Genomic DNA, 27,610 nt, shown 5'->3' on the forward strand with positions numbered 1-27,610 from the left:
GTCTTTATTGTTTACAAATGTATTTATCAATTGAAACTTTGTACAATTACACATTTTGTCAAGTTTGAAAATTTTAATTGTTAATTCCAAATTACGAATCTCCCCTTAAATATTCTTTTTATAGTTTTGTACACACATATATATATATATATATATATATATATATATATATATATATATATATATATATATAATATACATATAAAAGCCTCCAATGAATATATGTATATGAATACAAATACAGCTATTGAAGATTTTATTTGAATATTATTAGTCCAAACGATTGAATACTGTAGGTTTGAATTCGATTCTTCTTCGAATATGTGAACACCCAGGCTGTATTCGAATAGACTACTATTCGATTCTCCCGTTACTAGTTAGTTCAACAAGTGATGGGCTTAATCAGTACGAACCTGTAACCGTTACTTCTGATACCGTTACTCGGCGATATTGAGTACAAATACTGGATACTTGATATCGGTATTTCCGTACTGGTAACGTTTTAAATACTGGATACTTGAAATCAGTTTCGAACACACACTTTGATGTAATTAATACTATTCAAAGTACAACGCAATTATGTAAATTATGCATAAACATAATTTATTATTATTTAAAAGTTTATATTTTTTGAGATGTAATTAATGAATTGTACGATAAATTGAACTTCTGCTTCTTTGAATAGAGTAAAATGGATTGTTACACTATGTATTCTTTAAGGTTATGAACATAAAACTCTATTTTATAAGCAATTAAAATTTCTTTTGTGCAATTTTTCGTTCATTAACACAGTTTTGTATTACCAAAAATTAAATAAACTCTCATATTAATTAAAAGCATAACATATAATCTGCTTACACAATTAAACACTTTTAACTCAATGTATTATATAAACTGTTTAGTTGTCTTTGAAAAAATATATCTATTACTCAATAACTAATTCAAGAATATCAAACTGACACCGAGGTTAAAAAGTGATTTAGATTGTGAAGTAGCAACATTTTGCAGTTGGAGCGTTTTATCACGGTATTTATTTTGTACTTTTCAGCCTCAAATCAGTACTTCAGTATTCGGTATCAGTGAGGACCAGTAAAGTAATCAGTACGAGAAAATATCTGTATCTTGTAATTTATTATATGGAGTACTAGATACAAAGAGTATCTGTTATCAGTATTTTTGGTTCTCAATAACCGTTACATATACTGGAGAAAAGCTTCCGGGGTTGAGCCAACCCCCCTTGAGCCGGGGAAGTTGTTTGAATGAAAACATGGCTGAACAATTGTTCAAGCGAGTACCTCTAAGGACTGCAAAGTCAATTATGAAAAAAGTAGTGGGTGTAGTTTTAAAAAATGCATAGGATACCAACTATTTAGTCATTTAATTACCAATTCCAACGGTACCTTTTTTGAAGAAATCCGTCACCACATAAGTGACAAATAAACACATAATCATTATTATAATGGTGTGTATAAATTATCAGCCATTAAAGGTATGTTTATTTGCCATACTTGTATTACCTTATACAGAGTATTCAGTAAAAGTGTTCCAATACTTTGGGGTATTGTTCTACACATAAAAATGACCAAAAATGATCATATGAAGGTATGTCTTAAAACCTTGAGTTTTCCGGCTATCTGTCTGTATGAGTTAAAAATTATATCTTTTGAACCAGTTCAAAAAAACTTATGAAACTTGAGAACTGTATTAACCTTTTGTTGACCTTTTTTAAAATAAAATATTAACAAAATCCTTTTACACGTCTCAAAATGGCGTCTGTTTAAAATTGTTAAAGTCAAATAACAAAAAACCCGGTATAGTTATAAAAAAACTTTAAAGATACGCCTGCACAAGCCGGGAGAAAGAAACAACTGAAACATCTCAACTGGGACATGTTTGCTATAAAGACAAAATCTTACTCAGTTGTTCCCGGCTTATGCAAGCATACCTATAAAGTGTCCGTGTTCGCTTATGTGGTGACGGATTTCTTCAAAAAAGGTACCGTTGGAATTGGTAATAAAATGACTAAATAGTTGGTATCCTATGCATTTTTTAAAACTACACCCACTACTTTTTTCATAATTGACTTTGCAGTCCTTAGAGGTACTCGCTTGAACAATTGTTCAGCCATGTTTTCATTCAAACAACTTCATACACTTACAATCTTGTCTTTTCGAGGCTTTAATGCTTGTGAAGCTTGGATGTAATTGAGGTTGACTTCTATTGTGGGCGTACTATCTGCATGAACACCTCAGGGTGCACTTTACAGGACTGATCAGCATTCAGCAGGCTCAGAGTAAAACAGTGAGGGTGGAGGGGCCCCTCCAGCCAACTACAGGCAACCTGTGTTCTCGATCCTTATTCTTCTGGATTACATTTATTACCTAGCCGATCTATTAAAATGTACCACTGTGTTTTCAGCAGATAATCTGAGTTAAACACCTTCCAGTAGTTCATTACAAAATAAATTCAGTTAATTATATTTTCAAGCTAGAGGTTGCAACGATGCAGCCTAATTACATTCATTAAAACCTTGGATTTTTACAATTTTACAATGACCTGTGCTCCCGGAAGTTGATCAGGTTTTTAATTTTTGTTTAATTACTCATTCTTGGTTGAAAAGTGGTGGGGTTCTTCATACCCTAACACATGAGGCAAGTCAGTGCATTCCCGAAACACAAGCACAATCATGGGCGCACACCTGGGAACTGCCTGATCTACTTCTTGTCTTCTAACAAATTCCGATCAGACTGAGGTGAACTGACGGATTTCTTTTCTGTCATTTATCACCCCCTCAGTTCGTTTCAGTCTACCCTCAGCTATCGGGAAAATCTTCTCCCAAAAATCTAACTTCTACTATACTTTTCTACAACTGATTTATTCTCTCTTTCCAAGCCAAGGTGGAACAGCATATGCCGAGGGCTGCGTGGTCAAGCGAGAGAGCTTGATCTCAAATATAGCCCTTGAATTCCCTAAACTCGTTGGTGCTGCCAGGAAAAGAATGGCGTGGTTTCGAAAAAGATGTAGATATTCTCAAAACGAAGCCAGGGATCTGTCCTTCAAACCAATCGTGGAAGAGCAAAATATAGAGAGGGCAAGCCAAAAAGACTTCACTCTGATGGCTCAACCCCGGAAGCTCAAGAAATAAAGGACAAAGGGTATTTATTATGAAAGGAGCAATCTGCACCTCCCCACAAACCGTCGTACAAACAAATAACCGAGGGCATAAGGCTGGGAATACTACACTCCGAATTTCCGGAAAACCTACTCACATCTTAACAAATGGAAACAATAGAGAACTTTATTTTGGAAGCGATCATGGAGAGGAGGAGAATCAAATTCTCTAAGCTTCTATGGTATAAAAAGGAGACAAGGGATTCTGATTTTCATCTGTAAAACCAGGAAACTGTGGAATGGATTAAGGGCAAGAAAAACCTTGGTAGGGAGCCAGTCTGAGGATTGTGCCAGAGGGAGAAATTTCTTGTACAAGAATCGCGACTGACTACTTCCCAAAACGACTCTGCCGAAAAGATAATGAAGTTCTTAAAGGCAAAAAACAAAGAGCTAACGGTTGGGGAATGGAACATACGTGCGTGAGTAAAAAGGGTAAGTCAGTGCTGTGACTCTGGTTATCGACTGTGCCACAGCAAACAAGCATGAAAAAGAGGGTCTTTGGACCAACTAGTTTGGGAAAATTCAGCTAAAACTGAAAATCAGTGGAACACTAAGACCCCAAAAAGGTTTTTGAAACCTCAGGAAAGTCTAAGACCCTTGCCAAAGAACAGACCAACGCGGAAGATATGCAAGTGGAAGAGACCACAAATGTATCAGGCGATTCTGTAAATACCCTACCTGAGAAAGTCTACTACAAAAGACAGTGAAGTGCAAAATGGTACACTAACATGCTTCCTTTTCCTTAAGAAGGGACCTACCCTGAAAGGACCATCGGTTTCTGCCAGGGGGAGGAAAGGAGGCACTGTTCCCAAATCATCCAAAAAGATGGATAGGGGTGGACCACTTTGGGGAGGTGGTGAAAAGGTGTAAGTATAACGCCTCATACAGGTAAACCTCCACCATGCTAAGAGCGCAACTAACATCTTGGGAAGGAGGTTTCTCACAACAGACCTGGATATCGCCCTAATCCAGGAACCTTGGATCAATAAAGGTTACATCAGGGGCCTAACGACTCAGATAGGTAATCTTATATATGATCGATGAAATTAAAACCCAAGAGCGTGTGTTTTACTTTCAAACCATATCATTGGTTTTCCTGTTATTCTAATTACAAAAGACCTACTGGTAGTTGCAGTGAAAGTAGTCTCATAACAAGGAGAAAAGAGGTAATTTTTGCCTTGGCATATGTTCCTAATCTTTCAACACACTAGTTTCCTGTAGAAATACAAAAGCTACTGCAGTACTGCGGAGAAAGAGTCAGAGAGATTTTGTTTTGTTCTGTTAGTCCTAATAGGACTTTAGTGCTGCTTCCAGAGTAACGGGATATTCTGGATGGATAAGGGTTGGGGTAGGGGCAGACTCTAGGCAAGATCAATGAAGAACGGTTTGGGTATTAATTTCGGTCATGTGTTCTGGGAAGCAGGGGCTAGCTCTGTACCAGCCTCTCTAGTCTAAGTGGACAGGGCTGGCACGCCTTTAAGTCAAGGCTACTAAGTTCCTTTATACTTAGGAAGCCCCACATCTCCAACAGTCATCCCCCGCAGTAGATTAGACCTAACTATTTAACTTTCTGTATTCAGTGTAGGTTTAACTGGAAGGTATAAACCAGCTAAAAGCGAAGGATGTGTGTTGTTGCCTCGGTAGTCTGCCGGTTTGTACGTTCAAAGAGTAATTATCATTTGTCAATGTGGGTTAGAATTATGTTGTAGATTTTGGAGGTTGATGGTCTTAAGCGAGAATAACTATAAAACATCAGGTATATAGATATATTTAAAAATAGATTCAGTATAACCTATGTACAGAACATGAAAACAGTAAATATTTGTGCACTTGGCACCTTTCTCTAATTTAGATTAAAAATTCTCTTCTGTCCATTTTCTATTCACTTATTTTTGATTGTGAATTTTCTGATCTCCTCTCTAAAGCTACTGATGTCATCAACTGTAGTTCTACAACAACCTCCGATATACTTCACTCCCAGTTCTAACCAATCTCTGCAGTATTCTTGCAAGGTTTTCTCATTCTCTGTCAGTTCCCACCTGTACAGTTCAATAAAAATAAATTACAATACACAAATAAAACAATGTTTTATCGTATGGATTAAAATAAATTGTAACATTGCTATAAAGAGGTTATAAAAAAAGGTTTGGTTTGATGTCTAAAATCTAATATTAGATGGGTAACACAATAATATATAAATACATTTGTAAAAAAACTGAATATACTCAAAATAATAAGATTGCAAAATGTGATAACTTAACACATGTACTACCCCAACACACAACATAATAAAAACCTACAACATAATCTTTTGGAGACTTAGCGTGAGCTAGATGTGTGCCAAAATCATACCAGACACGGTACCATTGCAGTGAGTTCACAATAGCCGTGGAGTGGTTCCAGTTAACAGTTCTGTTGCAAACATATTTTTTTGTCACATTTCGTTGCGTTGCATAAATTGCATTTCTTTAATTGCAACATGGGTTATTCTTTAAAGGGGCAGCCTATTACCATGCACTTCAGTCTCAAGAGCCTTTTGTTCATCCCTGAAGTATAACATGAGGCCAACCAGTTGACAATTTCAGCAGTTCAACAAACTAACGAAAACAGCTCCAGGGGAAATTCACTCCTCTTCCAGATTACCATTAGTGTGTAGGGTTCTCTTGCTATTTCAGGAAAATCAAAGATTAGGTGTTCAGCAGTTTCCTCCTGCTCGTTACACAATCTACAGAATGGATTCTCCCGGAAAATGAATCTGTGAAGATTCTTCCTCAGGTGACCATGACTCATGATTAGACCTACAACCTGAGAAGACTCTGATCTACTTAAGGAGATATGACCAGATACAACCCTGGGGAAAGGCGACATCAGACCCGGATGAAATTTCCGAGAGCCCCAAAGCATTCACACCTAGAAATACCACAGAACATTTGAGCCCCTTCATGTTGGACGCTGAGCCCAAGTTGGTAAGGGCATCAGCTCTTTTGTTTCCAGAGACCCCCTCATGACAAGGAACTCAACAAACAGTCACATTGTTGATTATTCCAAGGGAAGAAATGACTTGATAACAATACCAGACAAGTTTGGTGTTGGACATACAAGAGTGTAACACCTTCAATGCTGCCTGGCTATCTGTGAAAATGCTAATCAACATACTCCTTTTCTGCAGATGAATATTCTCACAAGCACATTCTGTAATGCGGCATCATGGTTTAGAGTCACACTAATAAGTGGTTAAAATTCTAACAATGAAACAAATATTTTTATTGCATAGTTTATTTAGTTTAGTTTGGGTTCAATATTACAAACTACATTAAATATGGTATATTAAATTAAAAGTATTAATGTACTAGCTGTTACCCGCGGCTTCGCACACAATCTTTAGAACTTTATATTACTTAGTAAAAGCAATTATGATAATATGATGGGTGTCCTATAAAAATTTTAAAATGTAAGTAGTCATACATCAGGTAGATATTATTTAAGTTCATGGTAAATATTATCAGAGTTTACCTTAATTATTATATCATGTTTGGCATGTGTAGGAGCATTTCTGGTTCTAATTAATTATATACATAACGTCACAGCTGAATCTGCCTTGTCATCCCGATCAAGAAAACACAAGTCTCGGATCACACAGGTCTCGGAAACTTACTTCGGTCAAAAAGCGTATATTTCCAGTCCTTGTCATATATTTCAGGTCTATGATATTTCCAGTACCATAGTAGAGTTTGCCTTGTTATTCTGACGAAGAAAAAATATATATAGTTACGTAGGACCAAGATGCCTACTTCGGTTAAAAAGTGCCTACTTAAGACAGTTTAATTCACTTAAATACTATGTCACAGTTTAGCTTGCCATACTGCCTCGATCGAAATATTACATACGTTTGATTGTCTAGTTCTCGGAAATCTATTTTGGACAAAATTGTGTTGACATAGTTGAGTTTGCTTTGTCCTGATGAAGAAAATACACACATAAGTAGGACTGAAAAGCCTATTACGACCTAGGGGGAAGTCCTACCTACTTCTTCTGTACTTTCGGTATAAGGGAGAAATTCTTATAAGGTTATGCAACATTCCAAAATAATCGTTATTAAAGTTTTGCGTTACACTTGTTTTTTGGACTGTAGCCAGGGAAAGAATGAACTGTTGAGGCATGTTAGTATTCATTTCTCTGTTTTTCCATAAGCCATTGTTAAAATTTAGTATCATAATGTCAAGGAAGCCCACCAGTTTAAAATAACTTATGTGAAAAAATTCATAACTTTGATCATTAAAAACATAATTATAATTTCAGACAGTCACGGACGTGACTTGTCTTATAAAGTACAGCGAAGAACTATAAGCTGTGTGACAGCTACTGTTAGACCTGGTGCGATGCTGAGTGGTGTCGTTCATGACATGAATGAACAAATCAAGGGCCTTACTAAGTGTGATGCAGCTGTATTGATTGGTGGAACGAACGATTTTGAGAAGAGGAGTGAAAACCTGATCTTACATGATATTCAACAACAAATTCAAACCACTCTTCACACTAATTTGATCCTAGCTACATTGCCCCTACGACATGACAAGCCAGAACTTGATGAAAGATTAAGTTATCTTAACAGTGAAATTGAGCACTTAGCCGAATCTGAAGACCATGTCTTTATATTACCACTTCATCTGTTGCCTAGACATCTATACACATCTCATGGACTGCACTTCAATAACAAGGGGAAGGAAAAGATAAGCCTAATGATCAAAGAAATATTTCAAAATATTAAACATAATATTTCAAATCAACATCGTGATGTAATCAGGTCACAGGTTGCCTATTCCAACATCGTCTCCAGTTCTCCAAAGAGTCAATCAACTGGGAAAAATGTTCAAGAAGATTCAACTGATCTGAACTTAAAAAAGCTTGAAGACGGAATCAGTATAGCGGAGGTGGACATGAGTGATGTCATAAACCGGTCTTCAACCTACAATATACAGATCATTGAGCAGAACCAATCTCAAATTGTATCAAAGGGACCTTTTTTAGTGCAATAAGTAAGCCTGTAAACCATTTAAAAATACTGCAACTTAATATTCAAAGTATTAGAAATAAGTTATTAGAATTAGAGCAATTTTGTAGTGAAGAAAAAATTGATATTATTTGTGTATCTGAACACTGGTTGACTACAGACGAAGTAAACCTGTATGTTCCTCATGGTTATTTGCCTGCTAGTTTTTATTGTAGAAAAATTAGAAAAAATGGTGGAGCAGGAATTTTTGTTAAACAGGTTATAAATTATAAAGTAATAAATTTAGAACGTTTTAGCATAGAAATGGATTTTGAAATATGTTGCTTAAAATTAATTGAACAAAATATGTATATTGTTAGTTTGTATAGATCTCCACAAGGGAATATTGATTCATTTTTTCATAACTTTGAACAGGCTATAAAAGAATTATTGATTAAAAATGCCATGGTTGCCATTTGTGGTGATTTTAATATAGAAATGACTGCATTACAGAGTCAAAACTCAATATATTTTTCAAACTTACTTAAGTCACTAAATTTGAATTGCACAGTTAAAACTCCCACCCATATTAATTCTTGTATAGATAACATTTTGGTTAATTTTACTGATAATTTATATTATATTAGCTCTTTAGAGGGACATTTTGCTGACCATATTTCTCATGTAATGCAGGTATACCGAGATCATAGGGATGAACCTAGTAAAAATTATAATAGTGGTTGCAATAAAATTTTAATCAGAAAGCAAACAGAAAATCAAATAAACTTATTCATAAATTTGTTAAAGTATGAAAAGTGGGAAATGATCAACAGATTTAATTCTGGTATGATAACAGTTGATGTTTTATTTGACAATTTCTTTAAGCATTTTGTCAATCTTTGGCATTACTGTTCCTCTCTAGTTAGCAAATCTAATAAATGTTGAGTTAAAAAAAAAGAAAGTACAATGGTATAATCAGGACTTAGCTAAGGAAAAAGATTACATGTTGAGCTTGTACAATGTATATAAGAATTTAAGAGATAGTAGGTCAGAACATGCTCTATTGGCTTATAATAATGAATGAAATGAATGAAAATGAAATATGCCTTTATTCAAGAGGCGGAGTTAGGGCAATTTAGCCCTCTCTACCACTCAACCTCACATAATATACAGATATATATATACATATTTACATTTAATGACCTTAAAACTATAACAAATTCCATTTTAAATTTAAATTTAACCAAAATATATACTACTATGTAATAATTAAAAATCAAATTTATCAGCTGAATATGTAGAAAATTTTCAAACAAAGATAAATTAAAACTTAAATTAACAATTTACTTTTTAAATAATTTCTTGTTATTGCTACATTCATTCTCTCAAACACACAGCCTGACCACAAGCACGCCACGAGCACCGCCATCCGCCACCCCTACAGACCGCCCAGCAACAAGTCCCTGACCCCCGCCCCAAAACGAGCCCGACCTTCTATAATACGGATATCATCAGGAAGAGAGTTCCAGAGGCGACATGCCTGAACAGTGAACGACCTACTGAAGAAGTTCGATCGATGAACAGGAATTGAGAGTAACGTGGATCCCCTTCTCGTAGGTCGCTCACTTATATCGGAAATAAATTTGAAATTTTCGGACAGGTAAACAGGTGACTTGTTTCTGATAACTGAATGTAGAGTTGAAAGAATGTGAAGTTGGCAAAGTTGTTGAAGTTTCAGGAGTGATAGCTGTTTGAAAAATGGAGTCACATGCTCATAACGTCTGAGATTGAAAATAAATCTGATACAATAGTTTTGAGCACGTTGAAGCCTGTCCGAAAGCTCAACAGTCATGTCACTGATCACAGCGTCACAGTAGTTGAAGTGTGGCAGTATGAGAGTTTTAACCAGCATAACCTTGACACTGAATGGTAGATATAAAGCAAAACGCTTTAAACTGTGAATGCCAGCAAATACTCTATTACACGTTATCGTAACCTGGTCATTCCACTTAAGACTTGAGCTCATAGTAAGACCAAGATTTTTTAATTTGTTTTGAAAATTTAGTACGTGGTTATTGAGTTCAAGTTTTGGTGCAACGTTGAAGTCCAAACGGTCGATCAATCTTGGGTTTCCCAATACCATTGCCTGCGTTTTGTCTTCATTTAATTTCAGCCCATGTTTATTTGCCCAACAAGCAATTGATTCAATGTCTTGATTGAGTAGAACCATAAATGTGCTCAATTCATCAGGCGAACAGTGTACGTAAATTTGTAAATCATCGGCATAAAGATGAAACTTAGAGTGCCTTATAATAGATGTGACGTCATTAATATAAATTGAGAACAATAGGGGTCCAAGAACAGAGCCCTGTGGAACACCCCGTGTTACGGCTTTCCATTCAGATATTTTTTCCCTTTCTTTGACACATTGCTGTCGCCCAGTAAGATACGATTTGACCCAGTTAACACACTCATCGGAGAAACCATACTTCTTCAATTTGATGAGGAGAAGGGGGTAATAAACACAGTCGAAGGCTTTGGAAAAGTCAAAAAGCAGTAAAATGGTGATTAGTCTCTTGTCCATTGCCAATCTGATATCATCGGTGATTTTAATTAGGGTTGTGGTGGTGCTGTGATTAGGCCTGAATCCAGACTGGTATTTAGATAAGATGAAATTTGTTGATGTACCACTCTTTCAAGGCATTTGGAGAGACAAGGGAGAATACTGATTGGACGTAGGTCAGAAGGGGATTGTGGATTAGACACTTTTCTCAACGGACGAACTAGAGCATGCTTCCAGGTTAAGGGAAAGACAGAGGAATTTAAAGAATAATTGAAAATGACTACTAAAACAGGAAGGGTGATTGGCAATGTATCTTTCATAATACCTATTTAGGTTGTAAAAGCAATTATAGGTCTGAGTTAAAGAGAGCAAAAAGGCAGGCCTGTGAGAGTTACATTGAGGCAGCCCCAAATAAATGTAGGGCCGCCTGGGAAATCATTAAACAGGAAAATTCTAGCGGCAACTCTCAAGCAGTAACACTTGATCCAAAACGAATCAATGATTTCTTTTTAAATTCAGTCCATCAACTTTTAAATGGTACTCCACCCACTAACACCTCATATTATGATCTGTTGGGCGATAGATCAGTTCCTTCTGAAACATGTTTTTGGCAAACAGTTGAGCCAAATGAAGTAGAAAAGATTACAGCAAAACTCTCAAACTCTAAAAGTATGGATTTTTATTGGATGTCAAATTACTTGGTCAAAAAAACTATTCCTTTCATTAAAGAACCACTAACATTCGTTTTTAATAAGTGTTTGGAGTTTGGATATTTTTCGGATTTACTAAAAATATCTAAAGTTATCCCCATTTATAAAAAGGGCGACAAACAATTACCTCAGAATTATCGTCCTGTATCTATTGTTCCTATATTTTCTAAAATATTGGAGTCTTTAATGCACAAGCAACTTTCATTTTATTTCAAAATATTTAATCTTTTTACTGAGTCACAATTTGGCTTTCGAAAGGGAAGGTCAACGACAACTGCTGTTATGAACATTGTAAATTATTCCCTTAATGCAATAGATAACTAAAAGTCTGTGGCTCTTTCATTGTTGGATTTAAGTAAATCATTTGATTGTGTCCCTTTTAGTATTATTTTGAATAAACTTCATTTTTATGGGTTGTCAAAACATTCATGTATGCTTATAAATTCTTACATGACTAATAGAAAGCAATATGTTTCAATTCAAGGTAAAAATTCACCTGTGGAGACAGTTACTATTGGAGTGCCACAAGGCTCAGTACTTGGCCCATTTTTCTTCAATATTTTGATTAATGATTTGCCAAAAAATGTATCTGTGGGTGCTGTTATTTATGCAGATGACACTTCTCTCTTCTCCTGTAATAAGAATCTCATCAATCTTCAAATGACCATGAAATCAGGGGAAGATGAAGCCTTGAATTGGTTCTCCTCAAATAGATTGCTTTGTAATCAAGATAAAACCCAGAATATTATATTAAGCTTATCAGCTCAAACTCAGGAGGTTCAATCAGTAAAGTTACTTGGCATGTACATTGATTCAAAATTAAATTGGTCTCAACACATTAAAAACCTGTGCTGTAGGATCTCTAGGGTTAGTTACCTGATTTGGAAATTGAGAGACATTGTTACTATAGAATATTTAAGAACAGCATATTTTGGTTTGTTTCAGTCCCATATTTCTTATGGTCTGATTCTTTGGGGTCATGCAACATCTGTGAGAGAAATCTTTTGTTGATTCAAAAGAGAGTTATAAGAACTATTTGTAGAGCAGGTCCTTTTGATCATTGCCGACCACTTTTTGTTCATTTGGGAATATTAACCGTTATCAATCTTTATATTTTTCAGGTATTAGTATACACAAAATCTAACTTACACTTATTCCTCACCAGGCAAGACATACATGTACATAATACAAGAAATAAGTTTAAGCTCAATATTCCTCAGCATAGATTAACTAAAATTGGTTCATCTCATAAGATAAATTGTGTAAACTTTTTTAACAAATTAGATGAGTCTGCGCAAGCAGTATCTCTTACTGTGTTTAAAAGTAAGCTAATGAATTGGCTGTTGAGTAATCCATTTTATACATTAGCTGAATTTCTCAACTGTGAAGTAGATTTAATGTTCTGTTGATTCTACATTGACTTGTCTTATGCAGAGCTCTTATATGATTATTGCATAGTTGTACTTTCGTATTTCATATTTTATAATTTTAAATTATGACGATGTATTTTATTACTGTGCTTTTATATTTTAGTATTTTAATTTATGACAATGCCTATTTCATGTATGCAAATGCGATCAATGGCAATAAATAATTTGATTTGATTAAGGTTAGTTTTACAGTATTTAACGCATTAAATGATTTTAATTCGTCACTGGCGCAATCTGGAGTAACATTTATATATTGATGTTTTATTTACTATCTGAATTACACTACCGATCAAGCACTGTTTACTTATTATTGATAAAATTTAAATATAACCAGATGTTTCAGAAAGTTTGTCGAACTATAGCTGTCAACAGCTGTTTAGTGCCAGTTTAATTTGAATTATGAAACGTAAAAACTACAATTTTGTCTGAGTCCCAAAATATTCCAGGTAACTTTTCATAACTTTTTCTTCACAAAAACCTTCCTTGGATATCAATGGACATTTTACAAAAAGAATTAACCGAATTGGTCCAGCCGTTATTGAGATTAGTGCTTACCAACACATTTCGCCATTCATTTTTATTTATAAGATGGTATGAAATCAAAAGTAAAGGAGGAAAATATTTTTTAAATGTGTATAACCACAGAATAAAATTATCAATATATAAAAGCTATAAAACATTTTTTCGGATTAAAAACTGCTATATGGAAGTAAATTCCCAATCCATAATAAAAAGTATTGGATGGAGAGGAAAAAAGGGTGGAATAAAAATATAGACTCTCTGGACTCGTAACATACAGAGTTAGGGTTATCTCATTGTTTTAGTACAAATACCTGCCCAGAATCTGTTACACATTCGTTTGCAACAGTCGCATAGTTGCAATAGCCCCAGTGAAAAACCTTTTACTTTTTCTTATCAACGGTTGCGTTGTCATAGCAGCTCCATTGGAACCTTAAATTTTTTGATGCAGCAGGATGCACTCCTTGCAACATTTGTGTTGTTGCTCCAGTGAAACCTGTAACTTTTTTGTTGTTACGGTTTCCTAATCGGTATAGTTACGGAGAGTCAAAACAAGGCAGTTCCTATTGCAACAACCTTTAGTTTGAACACAGAGTAAAAAAGAAAAGTGTGTAGACATTTATTATTTAAACACTGCTTTGAAATTCAACTTAATGATATAAAATGTGAACGAATTATGTGCAAGATATTTCGAGAAAGATTTCATCTGTAGAGGTTAAATGTTTATAATAAAAATCACTGTCTCACACAGAAAAAGGTTTAAATATTCCAATTCCTTCATCGATATTCTATTTTCAACATGATAACACAATATTTATATTGAGAGAGTTCCTTATAACTCTACTTACACCAACACTTACTCATATGTCTCAGTGTTGAATCTCTCATGGCTACTATTTGAGCGAACAAACAGAGGGATGTCCGGATTTGCCTCTTTGATCGAGCGCAGCAGAGGCACCGAGAACCGTGGATGCTGACAGTTAACCCCGATGGCGAGAATCTGATCAGCTGCCAACTTCCAACACCGCTGAGCAACATCTGACAATCTCTCTCCATGGCAGATTGTCTGTTCATTCTAGTTTGAACAATTACAAAACACAGACTTAAAAAATCAAATCAACCTTATGGTGTACAAAAATATGTAAGTACATTGAGAGTTCTCAAACTATATAAAAATAAAATATTCTTGAATAAAGCTCATTATTGACTGTGAATGATATAAAAGGATTAATGGATTGTCAAAGATATTATTTGATATCGATATCTAAGCAGCGTGTTTTTTAAATAAATACTTTTGTAAAAATCCACCAACACAACTTTGAGCAAAATGTCATTGTTACAACAATCAAATGTTTTTTAATTTGTTTATGCCTTCACTGATTGAGAATTCTGCTGATTGTGAAATACGCACTGTTATTAGTTTTCTCAGTGCTAAAGGTGTGAAAACCATGTAAGAGTTCAGTGATCACTGCCGATTTGGTGCACAAAGTGAACAAAAAAGTGAAAACAACACTATTTTGTGTGGATTCAATAAATTTAAAAACATACTTTGAGAAATAACAAATCCTGCGTTGCGCTGTTAAAAAATAAATGAGTTATGTAAAGGGACCGTTTTGCTGCATGGAATTTTTTTTAAAGGAGAGGATGATTCCCATTTTTAAGCCTTATTTTGCTCGACCTCATGAGCCACTGTATTGTGCAAGGATCTTATCAAACAGAGTAACGAAGAGAGTCAATACAGTGCAAGTGGATGGTACTTATAAAAGTGGCCACAGCCAGGATTTGAACCTGTGCTATCTTTAACTCAGACCCAAAGCAAGCGTGTCTTGCAACTGAAGAAGATCTTAGAGGTCAGCATCATGATGATCATAATGTCAAAACTAACATTTTGCAGTGGTTGTTAAATCATGTAACAAACTCCTTTGAAAATTGTGTACAACACTTGTTTGATATGTAAAGCGTTAATAATTTGGTGCCAATTACGATAAAAGTGTGTGCTTTCATGTCAGTTTACTCGTTTTTTAAATAACAAAATAGTACTTATTAATAAAAACACCTGGATTGAAAAAGTGTTGCAATCACATAAACTGAAGTGCTTACCACAGCCATTACATCTTGGAGGCATTAATGTAAATAGTATGTGATCTTAATTTTTCAGGTGGAAATTATGGCTTCTTCCGTTTGGAAGTCTACTTTAATTTTTTTCAGTACAGCATTGTTGTATTGGAGTGCCCCAATCATGATTACAAAATTTACCAGTGCATTAATCCCAGATGTCTTTTCAAGGTAATAAAAGTTCCAATTGAATGATTTCAAATCTTTGTATAAAACATACTGGAGTCTTTAAATGACACATGATTTCTGAATGGTCAGCAGGATGATGCCTGTTCTGATTTATGTGTGACATAATTAATTAAATAAAAACCTTTCATTTCTATGGGACAAGATGGCACTTTCTATTTCTTTAAAACTTAACTGATTTTATAACGTTTGGATTCACTTTTTTTATTATATTTTGCATCAAGCAACTTCTATCTGTTCTCAAATGTGATACATACATTACTGAATCAACAATCAAAATTGAGGTTTCACTATAAGCCAACAATAGTTGTGATTTCACATACGCAAAAGACCGAACCTACAAACTGTTTTTTAGTGATTGATGGTTCTCAAAACAAAAATTGATAAGTTCCACACACTCACAATCGTACATTGAAGTCACACCCTGATTGATTGATTTAACACAGAGTCAGCTGTCATACTAATTGAATTGGATATAAATAGAAAAAAATAATATGTCTGATCATAATACCAAACCTGGGCAGAGAAAGACAGGATTGCTTTGACACCAGGATGCTGTTTTAAGACTCGTATGAAAGCCTCTGCCTCCTTGAGGGCAGGAATGGTCCCGAAGATCAAGCAGTCAGAGCCTGCCTCTATCAGAGCCTCGACTCTTGGCCGATGCCACTCCTCCAACTCCTCGGTGGTCATGTGATCGGCATAACTTGCCGTCTGATACTCAGAACCGTCGTGCAGATATGCTCCATACGGACCAATCACTCCTACAACTGCCACAGGTTTGGTGTTTCCTATAATAAAATTACAAATTTACAGAATATTATCAGTTTAAATAAACTTTATGATAATTTAAAACTTAATTGTTATATATACAGAGTGAAAAAAAGTACGGACACACAATATCAACTTTTTAACAACCGCATCTACAAAAACCAAACTCAGTATTCATCTATGGTACAAAACTACAGTTTTCTGTTAGTGTCATAAGATTGCCCCTGCCCACAAAATACAACATTTTGGACCAAACTTAAAAATTATAAATGTAATGTCCTATTAAGTTACACATTGTTTGTGTTGGTCTTTATGAAGGAAAATGAACAGTGAAACTTAGGGGTTGCTACCTCGTCATTACAAATTGGTGGCTAATTCAAATTTTAAATGTTTTTATGCGGAAAACTAATTAATATTTATTGTTTAACACTGATCAAAACCCACATTAACACTCCTAGCAAGCAGTGACCTCCCTAATAAACAAGGGTCTCTGGTCTTATCAGCTGTTTGACTCAGGGGAAGTGTATTAGTTTGTTAATGATGTTTACAAAATTAAGAAGTAGTTATTTATTGAGTTATCTACTAATTGTATAGTATGGAACTCAGTGAACATGAACTTACAACGATTAATGATGCGTGATTATGAAAGTTGAATTAGATCTTATGGTGAGGTGAGAAACGTATTAGAAAGACCTATGCCATTGAAATCAGAAACAGAATAATTTTTTGTAATTTTCTTTACCAAATCGATAAAATCAGTTGAAAAACATATGTTAATATTACAATAATGTATAAAACATAGTATAATAAGATATAAAAAACATTGTAGATGTGGATAAACTAAACATTAAAATCCATCTCTGAGTTCAGAAGTTCATTTACAGAATAAAAGATTTAAGTAGTGAGCCATTTGGAAAGTTTTTTTTTTTAACTATAATACTGTCCATTCTTTGTGAATTTTCTTTAAGAGCTTGATTTGCACTTATTTTTGACTCTTACTATATTTAGTTAATCTATTTGTATGCAGAACTAAGTAATTGACATGTATTTTATGACGGTGTATATCATTACAGTTTGTAAAATATTTTAAATTCTCTTGTACATAAACTAAATTATGGAAAACGAAAATGCACAGAAGATTCAGTATATTAATATTAATAAAATATAACTTACAAAATTCTTACAACCCTCTTCTGCCATAGGAAAACCCTTTATGCACATATACTATTACCTCACAATATGTTTGCATACAACATATGAGAAAGGAAAAACTACAGTAAGCGATTTTAAATCATTACTAACACTGCCTTTTAGTTTTCGTAGTAAAAAATAAACTCTCAACAGCTTTGAAATTAAATTAATTGTGTGTTTATCCCATATAAACCTGTGCTCCAAAGTAACTCCTAAGAGATTTACCGGCTTCAAAATAGTCTTGCATTTCAATATTTCTTAGAGAGAAAAATATGGTTTCAGTTTTATTTCCATTAATTTTTAATATATTAGACTCAAACCACAAGGCGGCTGTACTGATTGTATTACTATCCTATTAGTGTTACTAAATACATTATCTATACAGTTGCCCTTTACTATTGTAGAGGTATCGTATCGTTCGCATACAATACAGTATTACAGTACAAATTGATTGGTGAGTCATTGACATTCAGAATAAATAAGAGGAGCCAAGACAGAGCCCTGTGAGACCCCAGCAAGAATTTCTTTTAAAGACAAATAATGATCACCAACACTGACCATATAATAGTATATCACATAAGTAAGTTCTGAAGAATTGTAAATTATCATTACATATTAACTAATATTGTAATTTATTCAATAAAATGTCAAAAGAGATACATGGAGCACTATATATAAATAACTAAATTCAAAGCTTAAAATTAACATTCTATAAATGTTTTAACATTTTTGATCTAAAATTGTTTGGAAATCTCAAAGGTTATATTTTATTTCTTTATTAATGATGTAATAATGCAGAAAACACATCCAGTGAATAAACAAAACCTATATTCAATATTGACATTGATAACACAACTTATGTTGTTATATATAAAAAAAATATTTGTTTTTTAATGAGATGCAGCACATTCACCCACCTATCTCTGCCAGACTTCTGATAACTAAGGTCTAGGTCATTTATACCAAAATTAGCAAAATGTGCATAAAGGCTTATCTCTATTAAGATGGTGCAATCTGATCTGACGGTTGCAGTTTTTCATAGAGGAGGAAAGATTTTCTTTTTCCCCATCTGTGAGTAGCTCAGAATTAGAAGCAAAGGTTATTGTACAAGCACTGTCAACAGCATCTCCTCATAAGTGTTGGCAGCAGTGTTTCCTCATAAGTGTTGTCAGCATGTGCTTAATACGATGAATGCAACTGTGAGCAGTACTCTTGACATTGAGTATGGCATGGGTTGTAGACACCTCTACTTCCTGGGTCTCATCCAGAACCTCACAAATTTGTCTTGCAATCTAGTGCTTGCCTCTTATATTTAAATGGATTCCATGGCGAGTTTATAAATGTCTGTCTGCTCTACTTGCCTGAACCCAAGAAAGATTGGGGAACTCTTGACTAATATTTTTAAATAAATTTTCCAATCTCTTTGTTAACACACAACCAAATTTTTAAGTCATCCTTAGTGGATAAGGCTAGTAAGGCTATTTTAGAACCGCTGTATTTACCCATTTTTCTAATTGTGATTGCACTTTGTGCTTCATTAAACCCACATGCAGTTGCAACTAGGCTACATCATCAAAACCAGTTTTCCATCATCAATGTTGTCAAAGTTCAAAATCTGTTCTGAAAACCTCCAGGCCTAACAAAACCAACAGCATCCAATGATTTAGAAAGTTTATTTAAGTCAAACGAAAAATAATAGTCATGGCTGTCCTTACATTAAGCAGTTTTTGTTTAGTTCCGTCACTTTCTTTTATTTAAAAGTGACTTCTTTCTTGTTGTTGAGCATACGTGACTTTTCCATAGGTTTTTCTCTCAGGTACGAGACTGTGGATGTATAATTGAGGTACAATCAGATTTAAGAATGAAAACTCACACACCATCAGACTTGTCAGATTTAGTCATTCTGAAGCACTTCAAAAAGGGTTTTTGAAGTTAAATTTGGTCCCAATAATGCCTTAATTACAGTGAAAAATAAAATTATTGTTATCCTAATGCTGCAGATTGATATATAATGTAATATAATCTAGTATCTGACTAAGTCAAATTTTGCAAGTTAATGATGATGAGGAGTATTAATGATAATACTGTAGCAATGTAAACCAGAACAATTGCCAGTATTGATCTGACGTTAATGCTAACTGGTTGGGAGAGCAACATACTCACTATCCAGAAAAATAAAATTTTGGTGTTGGACCCTTTTTATTGACGAAAACCTTACTTCCGAAATATTCCTGGAAATGTTGTAACAGCAAATTATTCTAGCTGTTTGATTAGCAACTTTAATTAAGTCTGCTTCCAATAATATCTCCACCTCTCTCTCGTGTCTGCTTCACCTCTGCACTACTGTCCGAGATGTCCAGATGTCCGTACTTATTTAGATAACACATATTCTAATCGCTGGACAGGAGCTTTTGAGTGGCCTGCAAGGTCACCTGATCTATCATCATTAAACCACTTTTTGTGGTGCCACATTAAAGACAATGCAGTGCATAAATGAGTTGATAAATTGAATTTTACAAGAAACTCAGAGTTCCCAACTTGGCTCTTCAGGATTTTACAACAGTTTAGCACATTGACAGACTGTTAACAGCGATCAGTTTGAGCGTCTGTTATGGAATACTAAGGTTAGATGTCGAAAGAACTTCGATTTTACAAACATTCCTATCTGTAAAACCTATTTGTTCAACTTTCATAATGAGCAAAAATTCATTCAAATGGCTTAAATGTCTTACCCTTATTTTTACAAACAATACACTTATAGCAAATATGGATTGCAATCATCCAACTTGTTAGTCAACCTAGACTCTAAACTATGCCTTTGTTTTAGGAAAATGCAACACAATTTTTACTGTCTTGTTGCCATATCAGTAGTTTGTTTACATTCTTGTTGGAAATAAATTATAGTATCTGTGGAATTTAATAAAATGGTGTAAACAAGTGTTGGGAAATACAGATATGATAGCTTCTTACTTGGAATAATCATGGAAGAAGTTAATAATTGTTTTTGATATTTTTAGTAAGTAACATGTGTTTGTTTATATTGAGCCAACATAAATAATTAATAATAGTACAATAGTTTAAACATCTGGTTGATACACCGTACAAACTATACATTTTCAAAGACTGGATAACATTTTGGACAATTTTTATATTTTAGAATTTTTAAATTAACTACTGTATATGATCTCTCCCTACAACAGAGAAAAATAGTGTTTAACTTAAGTTTTCAAAAAGTAAAATTTTTGTTAAAATCAATATGATTATAAAATCTATTTTACAACAAAAATACCTTTATGAAAAAATTATATATGACAATGTATAATTGAATATAGTTAAGTATGGTTAATAATTTCTATAAAATATACTTAGAAACCAAGAAAAATATCCAACCAAGATAATTTACTCAATTGATGAGTTAAAAGAAGTCTAAAATATTATTAACACAGCAATCTAAATACTCAAATTTGTATTTTTCTTTGTTTCAAATCATAAATATTTACAAAAGTTGTATAAATACACCATTTAATACAATTTAAGTGGATAATTTGTATTTTGGAATATCCAGAGAAAAAATTTTTCAGAAATTATTACAGTAACATACTGTGTAAGGTATTCATTCCCTTAACCCTCCAACAGCCCTTAATATTTTACTTAAACACCAAGCCGTTTTTTCCCAGTTTTGCAAGCTTTCTTTTTAAAATATAGTTATGTATATACATTTCAAATTGAAAGGTAGCCAAAGGTAAAAACATTTAGTCTAGTTTCAGAAAATGTATAGTTTTGTATGTCTTTGAGTAAATAAATTAGGTTTAGCGCAAAAACTGGAAGTTTTACAAGAAACATGGATTTCGTAATCAAAAACACATAAATTTGTAAAAATGTTTATAAATTGTTATTAATTGTGAATCTTACTATATTTGGTATCATTTTATTTACAATAAACTAGAGAACACTATAATAATAAATAGTGAGAAAAAAAAAATGTTTTTTTTTATATTTTTTATAGCTATTAGAAACCAAATATGATATAATACATTTCTGAAAAAAGTTATAATTATCTGATAAAAACAGTTATTCTAATAATGTTTTGGGGTTTAATAAAAATTTTGAATAACCTAAAGGTCATAAATTAAGTATAGTTATATATATATATATATATAGTAATATTTTGTTTTTGTTTTGGAGCGTGATGCAACACAACGTGGTTCTGTGTATCTAATTACATGTGTTAATTAATTGTATTTGATAAATTCACATCGCTATCTTTGTATTCATACCCTTCCATGAAAAGGTACAGTGAAAACTCCTCAAAAAGAGGGGTGAGTGGTGATATAATATTATAAATTATAAATACTACTGTAAATGTACCATATATTTTTATTAAATATAGAATTACTTTTTAGCAGTAAAAGCTCAGACATTTTCAGTGCGTTATAATGTTAAAACTACTTTTCTAAATAAATTAACTATTGTTAGTAAATTGATAATGATTTACTTGGAAACAGCACCAGGATTTGCAAAATTAGATATAAAAGCACTGGGTGATATCACTGTTATCCCTAAATATTAATGTCTACCTATATACTTATCTTGCTACTAATATCCTGACATCATTTACAGTGAGTAAAGAAATTAACATTTAAGAGCTGCAAGACTAAGATTTCTATCATTGGTGGAAAAATTAGCAAGCACACTATGAAAACTTTCTTTTGGGGTTCACTATTTAAAAGAAACTCATAAAAGAACATAATTAATTATATTCAGTAGAATGTTTATTGCACTGAAAATCTTTCTCCACCAGCAGAGATCATACCAGTTGTATGATCATGTGTTTTTCGAATATGTGTTCTTTCATGTTACTTATTAGTGGACCCTAAAAGGAATTATTCCAGATAAGCCTGCTGATTTTTCTATCCATTAAAATAATCCTGGGTTTTAGCCCTATTAACTCCAACCTCTTTCATTGTTGGTCCACTAAAAATAGATGATTCAGTAAAACTACTTTTACCCTTAGCCTTCTCCAACTCTACAGCATCTCTGGCAATCTTCACTCCTATTTTGATGAGTTCCAAAGCTTTTTCTCTGCCCAACCCCATGTGTTCCTGGAAGCCATCAATAGTTGCCTGATAAGTGGGAGTTAGCACCATCTCTGCCCCCACTAAAAGCAATAAAAATAATAGATAAAATATATACTCAGAGAACAGCAAAAACTGTATATATATATATATATATATATATATATATATATATATATATATATATATATATCGGGTGTTCAAAATTTCATGCACACTGAAGGGAAATTAATAAACACAGTATTAACTGTCCTTACTGCAATCCAAATTTGTTTAAACAAATATTGTAACCAACATTACAACTCTAAGAAACGTTTAGAAAATACAAAAATTAAAGACAATGCATTTAACTGTCTTAATGCTTGGGCAAAGAAACATATATAATTTTATAAATTTTTAATTATGAAAAACTAAATGCAGCAAAACTTAGAGAATTAAAGAAATTTTTTAAAGAAAATAAGAGCAATCTAAGTGTCATAATATGTCAAACTATGACATTCATTTGGATATATAAAAGAATCACCAAAACAATATTGAAACTATTCATCCAATTTATTGCAAACAATGATGAGAAATATATAAGTTACTCTGTAAATTCTGGTAATGGGTATGAGATTGTACGTGATAAGACTAGAAAATTTATTAAAGTCTCATTCGTAGTTACATTTAGATTTATAGCTTCATCTATAGAAAAGTTAACAAACAATTTGAAACACAGTGACATGCTAATAATTTTATAAAATATGGTAAAATTTTGAATTAAATATGTCCTTATGAATTTGTTGATAATACATAAAAACTTGATTGTACTGGGTTATTAAAAATTCAAGATTTGTATTCAATTTTAATAGATGAGAACATTTCTGAAACAGATGAACAACATTATTTTAGTGTATGGAACAAATTAAAAGTTAAACATTTAGGAAATTATTAATATTTATACAGTATTCTAAAAGTTTTATTGCTTACACACACACACACACACACACACACACACACACACACACACACACACACACACACACACACACACACGCACGCACACACGCGCGCGCACACACACACACACACATATATTAAAATTGTATATTAATGGGCTTAAGTTGTAATAAATTGGATCCAGTAAATTATTAATCTGCTCCAAATCTATCTTGGGATGCATTGTTAAAATTAACCAAATTTGAATTACAACTGATTCATGATTACATGTATTATTTAATGCTTGTAAGAGGTATTAGAGGTGGATTTGATCAATGTGTTAAAAGCTATGTTAAAGCAAATAATATATATTTAAAAGATTTTTATGAAACTTAACAATACAATCTCTTATTATATGGCAATGCAAATAATCTTTACGCTGGGACACTTTCACAAAATGTACCTTCTGATAATATAAAATGGGTACATCCAAAGACTTATACAGTTGAAGAATGGACAGAAATAACTTTACAACTTACTGGTAATAAAACTTATAGGTACTTGAAGTTGATCTAGAATATACAAAAAATTAACATGCATTCCATAAAAATCTACCACTTACTCAAGAATATTATAAAAAATAAATTATGTACAATTCTTCTTAATCAAACTGAATATGCTGTGCATTTATGAAATGAAATTTATTATCTATAACAAAGAACGATTTTGAATCATGTTAATAGTTATTGCATTTTATTAGAAACCTTATATGTAAGAATATATAAATAATATATAGAATAATACAAATATGTGAACTGTAGAGTGATTTTGATCGTTAATAAACAATTCACTTTTTTGGAAATTTATGGAAAATGTTCTAAATAGATGTGATATTACACTAGAAAATGAAGAATTTCAATCTGCCAAGCAAAGAAAACCAATTTTAAATGCTTTAAAATATTTGATGAAAACATCACACATGTACAAACAAAAAGTGAAATTTAACAAACTTAATGTATATTGGATTTTGAGTTTTAGACCTTTCAAAAGTGCTTGTGTATGAATTTTATTATGAACTTAAACAATGTGATCCAGATTTGAATCTTTGTTACATGGATACAGACAGTTATTCTGTTGAAATGAAACAAGATCGTTATAAAATCATACAAGAAAATTTTAATAAATTTAATTCAAGTGACTATCTAAAACAAATCACAAAATTTTCAATGGTACAAACAAGAAAGTTATAGGAAATTAAAAGATGAATTAAATTGTAACATTTTAGAAGAGTTTTTTGGATTGTGGAATGTGGAAAATGTATTCATACAAATATAAAAATTCAGATCCACTCAGATGTAAAGAAGTTAAGAAAAGAGTTTTAAATAAAAGATAAATATGGATAATTTAAAAAGATGTTTATTTGAAGACCAAGATGAATGCATCTGCATTCATTGCATTAGAAGCTATAATGATCAATTATAAATATTTTTTATAGTCGCTATAAACAGATAATCACTGTGTTCAAAAGATAATAAAAGAATTGTATTGGATAGCAAAGTTAAAACAGCTCCAAGTGGTTATAAATACAAAATAAAATTTAATACTTTAGACGATTTAAACAAAACTGGTTGCTTGTAAAATTACATATATTAAATGGAAGATGATTTAATACATTGTCACTATGAATATGAATTGAAAAAATGAAAACGAAAAAAGTTCTTCAATGTAGAGATTCAAAAGATATGTTCAAGGAGTAAAGAATTAAAGCATTTAATATAATTTAATAAAGATAGCAATAAAAAAGATGAATTTAAAAACAGACATGAGATTGTGAAAAAATATGTAAAAGAATTATATGATAAAATGGAAAACTAAATGTGTAAATTGATTAAATTATTAAGTTATTTTGTAACACCTAAATGTAGTTAAAATTATCAACCTTATCTATACAACCAGAAATAAAGTTTTATTAATTCATAACAGTCATAACATTTACTGTATTATGGAATGTAGATGTAGATTCATGTTATTAAATAAATCTTGATAACATGAATATGTTATTACAGAAAACTCAAGTTCTGATGAGATACTTTATTGGAGCTTGTATTGGCCTTTGCACAGTTGATTTCTTTAGATTTCATTAGATGTGTTATTTATTTGAAAAACAAAAATGGGTTATGTTGAATGTTCCTAGAGCCAATTTTATTGTCCTGTGGGCTTATTCATGTTGAATATTAGAGTAAATACAAGCGACACTTGGGCCTTTTCAGAAATTAGTAACCGCTCTAAATGGCTTTTGGGTCCCAAATAGTTAATCATTAATAAAAATACAGTATGTAAGTCTGCAATTTCTAACTACTAACCTTGTATAAAGTCTTGTAGCACCTTTGTATAGGTCTCTGGACTCTCCAGTATGAATTGGGCCATGTGGAGGGGGTGCCCGTCGAACTCATCGGTGTTGTTATACTTCCTGAACTGGGTGTCATGTCCACCGTCTGTCAGTACAAAGTCCTTCATGCTTCTGTATTCTGTGATCATAACCAAATGTTAGAGAAAGAGATTTATCCTGGCCTACAAACTTAACACACTGTTCTGTTTATAATAGCAAATTTATTACTTCCAGGTGTAAACTTCCAACTTCTGCCAGAAAGACAGTGGTGTTTAAGCCCAGTGCCTTAGTGTCTGGCTCAAAGATTGCCATTATTACAGTAATCTTCATTCTTGAGCCATCCATGTAGAAAATTAGTAGTATTTGACCTTCTTAAACTAATCTGTATTACTTACAATAGACCTCCCCCCCCCCCCATATTGTTTCTCTTAAGTGTTCTTGTCAAGTCAGATGTTTTTGTCTTTTTCAACTGAGACAACGTGATTTAGAAGCAGCATGAAAGTAAATTTTAGGACTTGACCCCTCTGGAAAAATATGTAGCTGCGGCTCTGCCTAGTGTTAATCAACGTCAGTTTTAAATGGAACAGGCCAAGTTTGAGGCAGATATCTCAGTGGTAAGTACCAAGACTAAGGCAAATATCTACGAAGGATCCAGGAGATCAAAAGGTTTTGACTAACCTCGCATCGTAATAGTAACAAAGGACATTTTATATTAGAGCTTTAACCGGTTAAAAATGAGCTAAAGTACTAACATGATAGCAAAATATAAGTAAGTTAATGTTACTTTTTAGTCTACAATATTAATTAGAATACAGTAAGTAGCATATTTTATCATCTACGTAAACAGAAGATAATACAATACCCACCGACACAAGAAGAATGTCAAAGGAATGATTTGATTTCAGCTCTCTCAATCTCGACGAGCGTCTCAGGAAGAGGATGCGCCTAACAGGACTGATTTGTGGATTAGCGGGCTTGGGCAAAGAGTGTTGAGGGGGGAGGGGGATAGAGCAAAGCAGTTCCGACTATCACCGATAAACCCCGAGCATCTACGAGCCAGAATCAGAATGGAAATCGGAATGGATCTGACCCATTTAAATGCTTACCAAGAAAAACGTTTCAGTCTATTAATTAGTAATGAATTTGTCAAGTAACATTAATGGTCATGAATAATTGAGGTTTAATTATCTATTACGAATAAATGTGAGGCTATAATTTAAAAAATGCAAATACATTTGGCTTTACAATAAATTTTACTGTAGGCTAATATAAAATAATTGTTATGTTACTATTCTGTAAAAAAACAGTATTATAATACAGTAATATGTAACATCTTCAGTGAAGAATAATTGTTGATACAGTATTTACATTATTTAAAATTTATTATGTATACAACTATGTTTTGTGTACCTCCGAACATATCTGAAAAAGTTGAGATTATACAGAACGTATACTGCAATAAGGTTACCCAATTCATTACACTCAATTAGTTATTTATTGGCAAGGATTGATTTTTAATTACTGGAAATACCTTATTTAAACAGCATTATTTAAACTTTATTTAGGTTAAACGACGAATTTTAAT

At 32.8% G+C, this 27,610-nt stretch overlaps 1 protein-coding gene across 1 annotated transcript; it reads right to left on the reverse strand.

Moving 5' to 3' along the window:
* Window positions 1–4,923: 4,923 nt before the first annotated feature.
* On the reverse strand, window positions 4,924–27,039 carry LOC124364355 (homocysteine S-methyltransferase YbgG-like). The gene is made up of 6 exons (XM_046819749.1): window positions 26,892–27,039; window positions 26,000–26,164; window positions 22,652–22,801; window positions 16,201–16,472; window positions 14,244–14,458; window positions 4,924–5,210 (listed from the first exon to the last, which is right to left on the reverse strand). Exons 2-6 carry the CDS (start codon window positions 26,151–26,153, stop codon window positions 5,054–5,056), a joined length of 948 nt encoding a protein of 315 aa, XP_046675705.1. The 5' UTR covers window positions 26,154–26,164; window positions 26,892–27,039; the 3' UTR covers window positions 4,924–5,053.
* Between the last annotated feature and the right edge of the window lie 571 nt (window positions 27,040–27,610).

Source organism: Homalodisca vitripennis, chromosome 6 (genome assembly GCF_021130785.1).
Source record: "Homalodisca vitripennis isolate AUS2020 chromosome 6, UT_GWSS_2.1, whole genome shotgun sequence".
Taxonomy (NCBI): Eukaryota; Metazoa; Arthropoda; class Insecta; order Hemiptera; family Cicadellidae; genus Homalodisca; species Homalodisca vitripennis.

Excerpts from the sequence above, each read along its gene's own strand:
- LOC124364355 (XM_046819749.1), bottom strand. The coding sequence starts at position 26,153 with ATGAAGGACTTTGTACTGACAGACGGTGGACATGACACCCAGTTCAGG. Across the intron at positions 22,802-25,999 it reads GCTACAAGACTTTATACAAG|TGGGGGCAGAGATGGTGCTA; the intron begins GTTAGTAGTTAG and ends TATTGCTTTTAG. Across the intron at positions 14,459-16,200 it reads TCCTGTCTTTCTCTGCCCAG|AATGAACAGACAATCTGCCA; the intron begins GTTTGGTATTAT and ends TGTTCAAACTAG.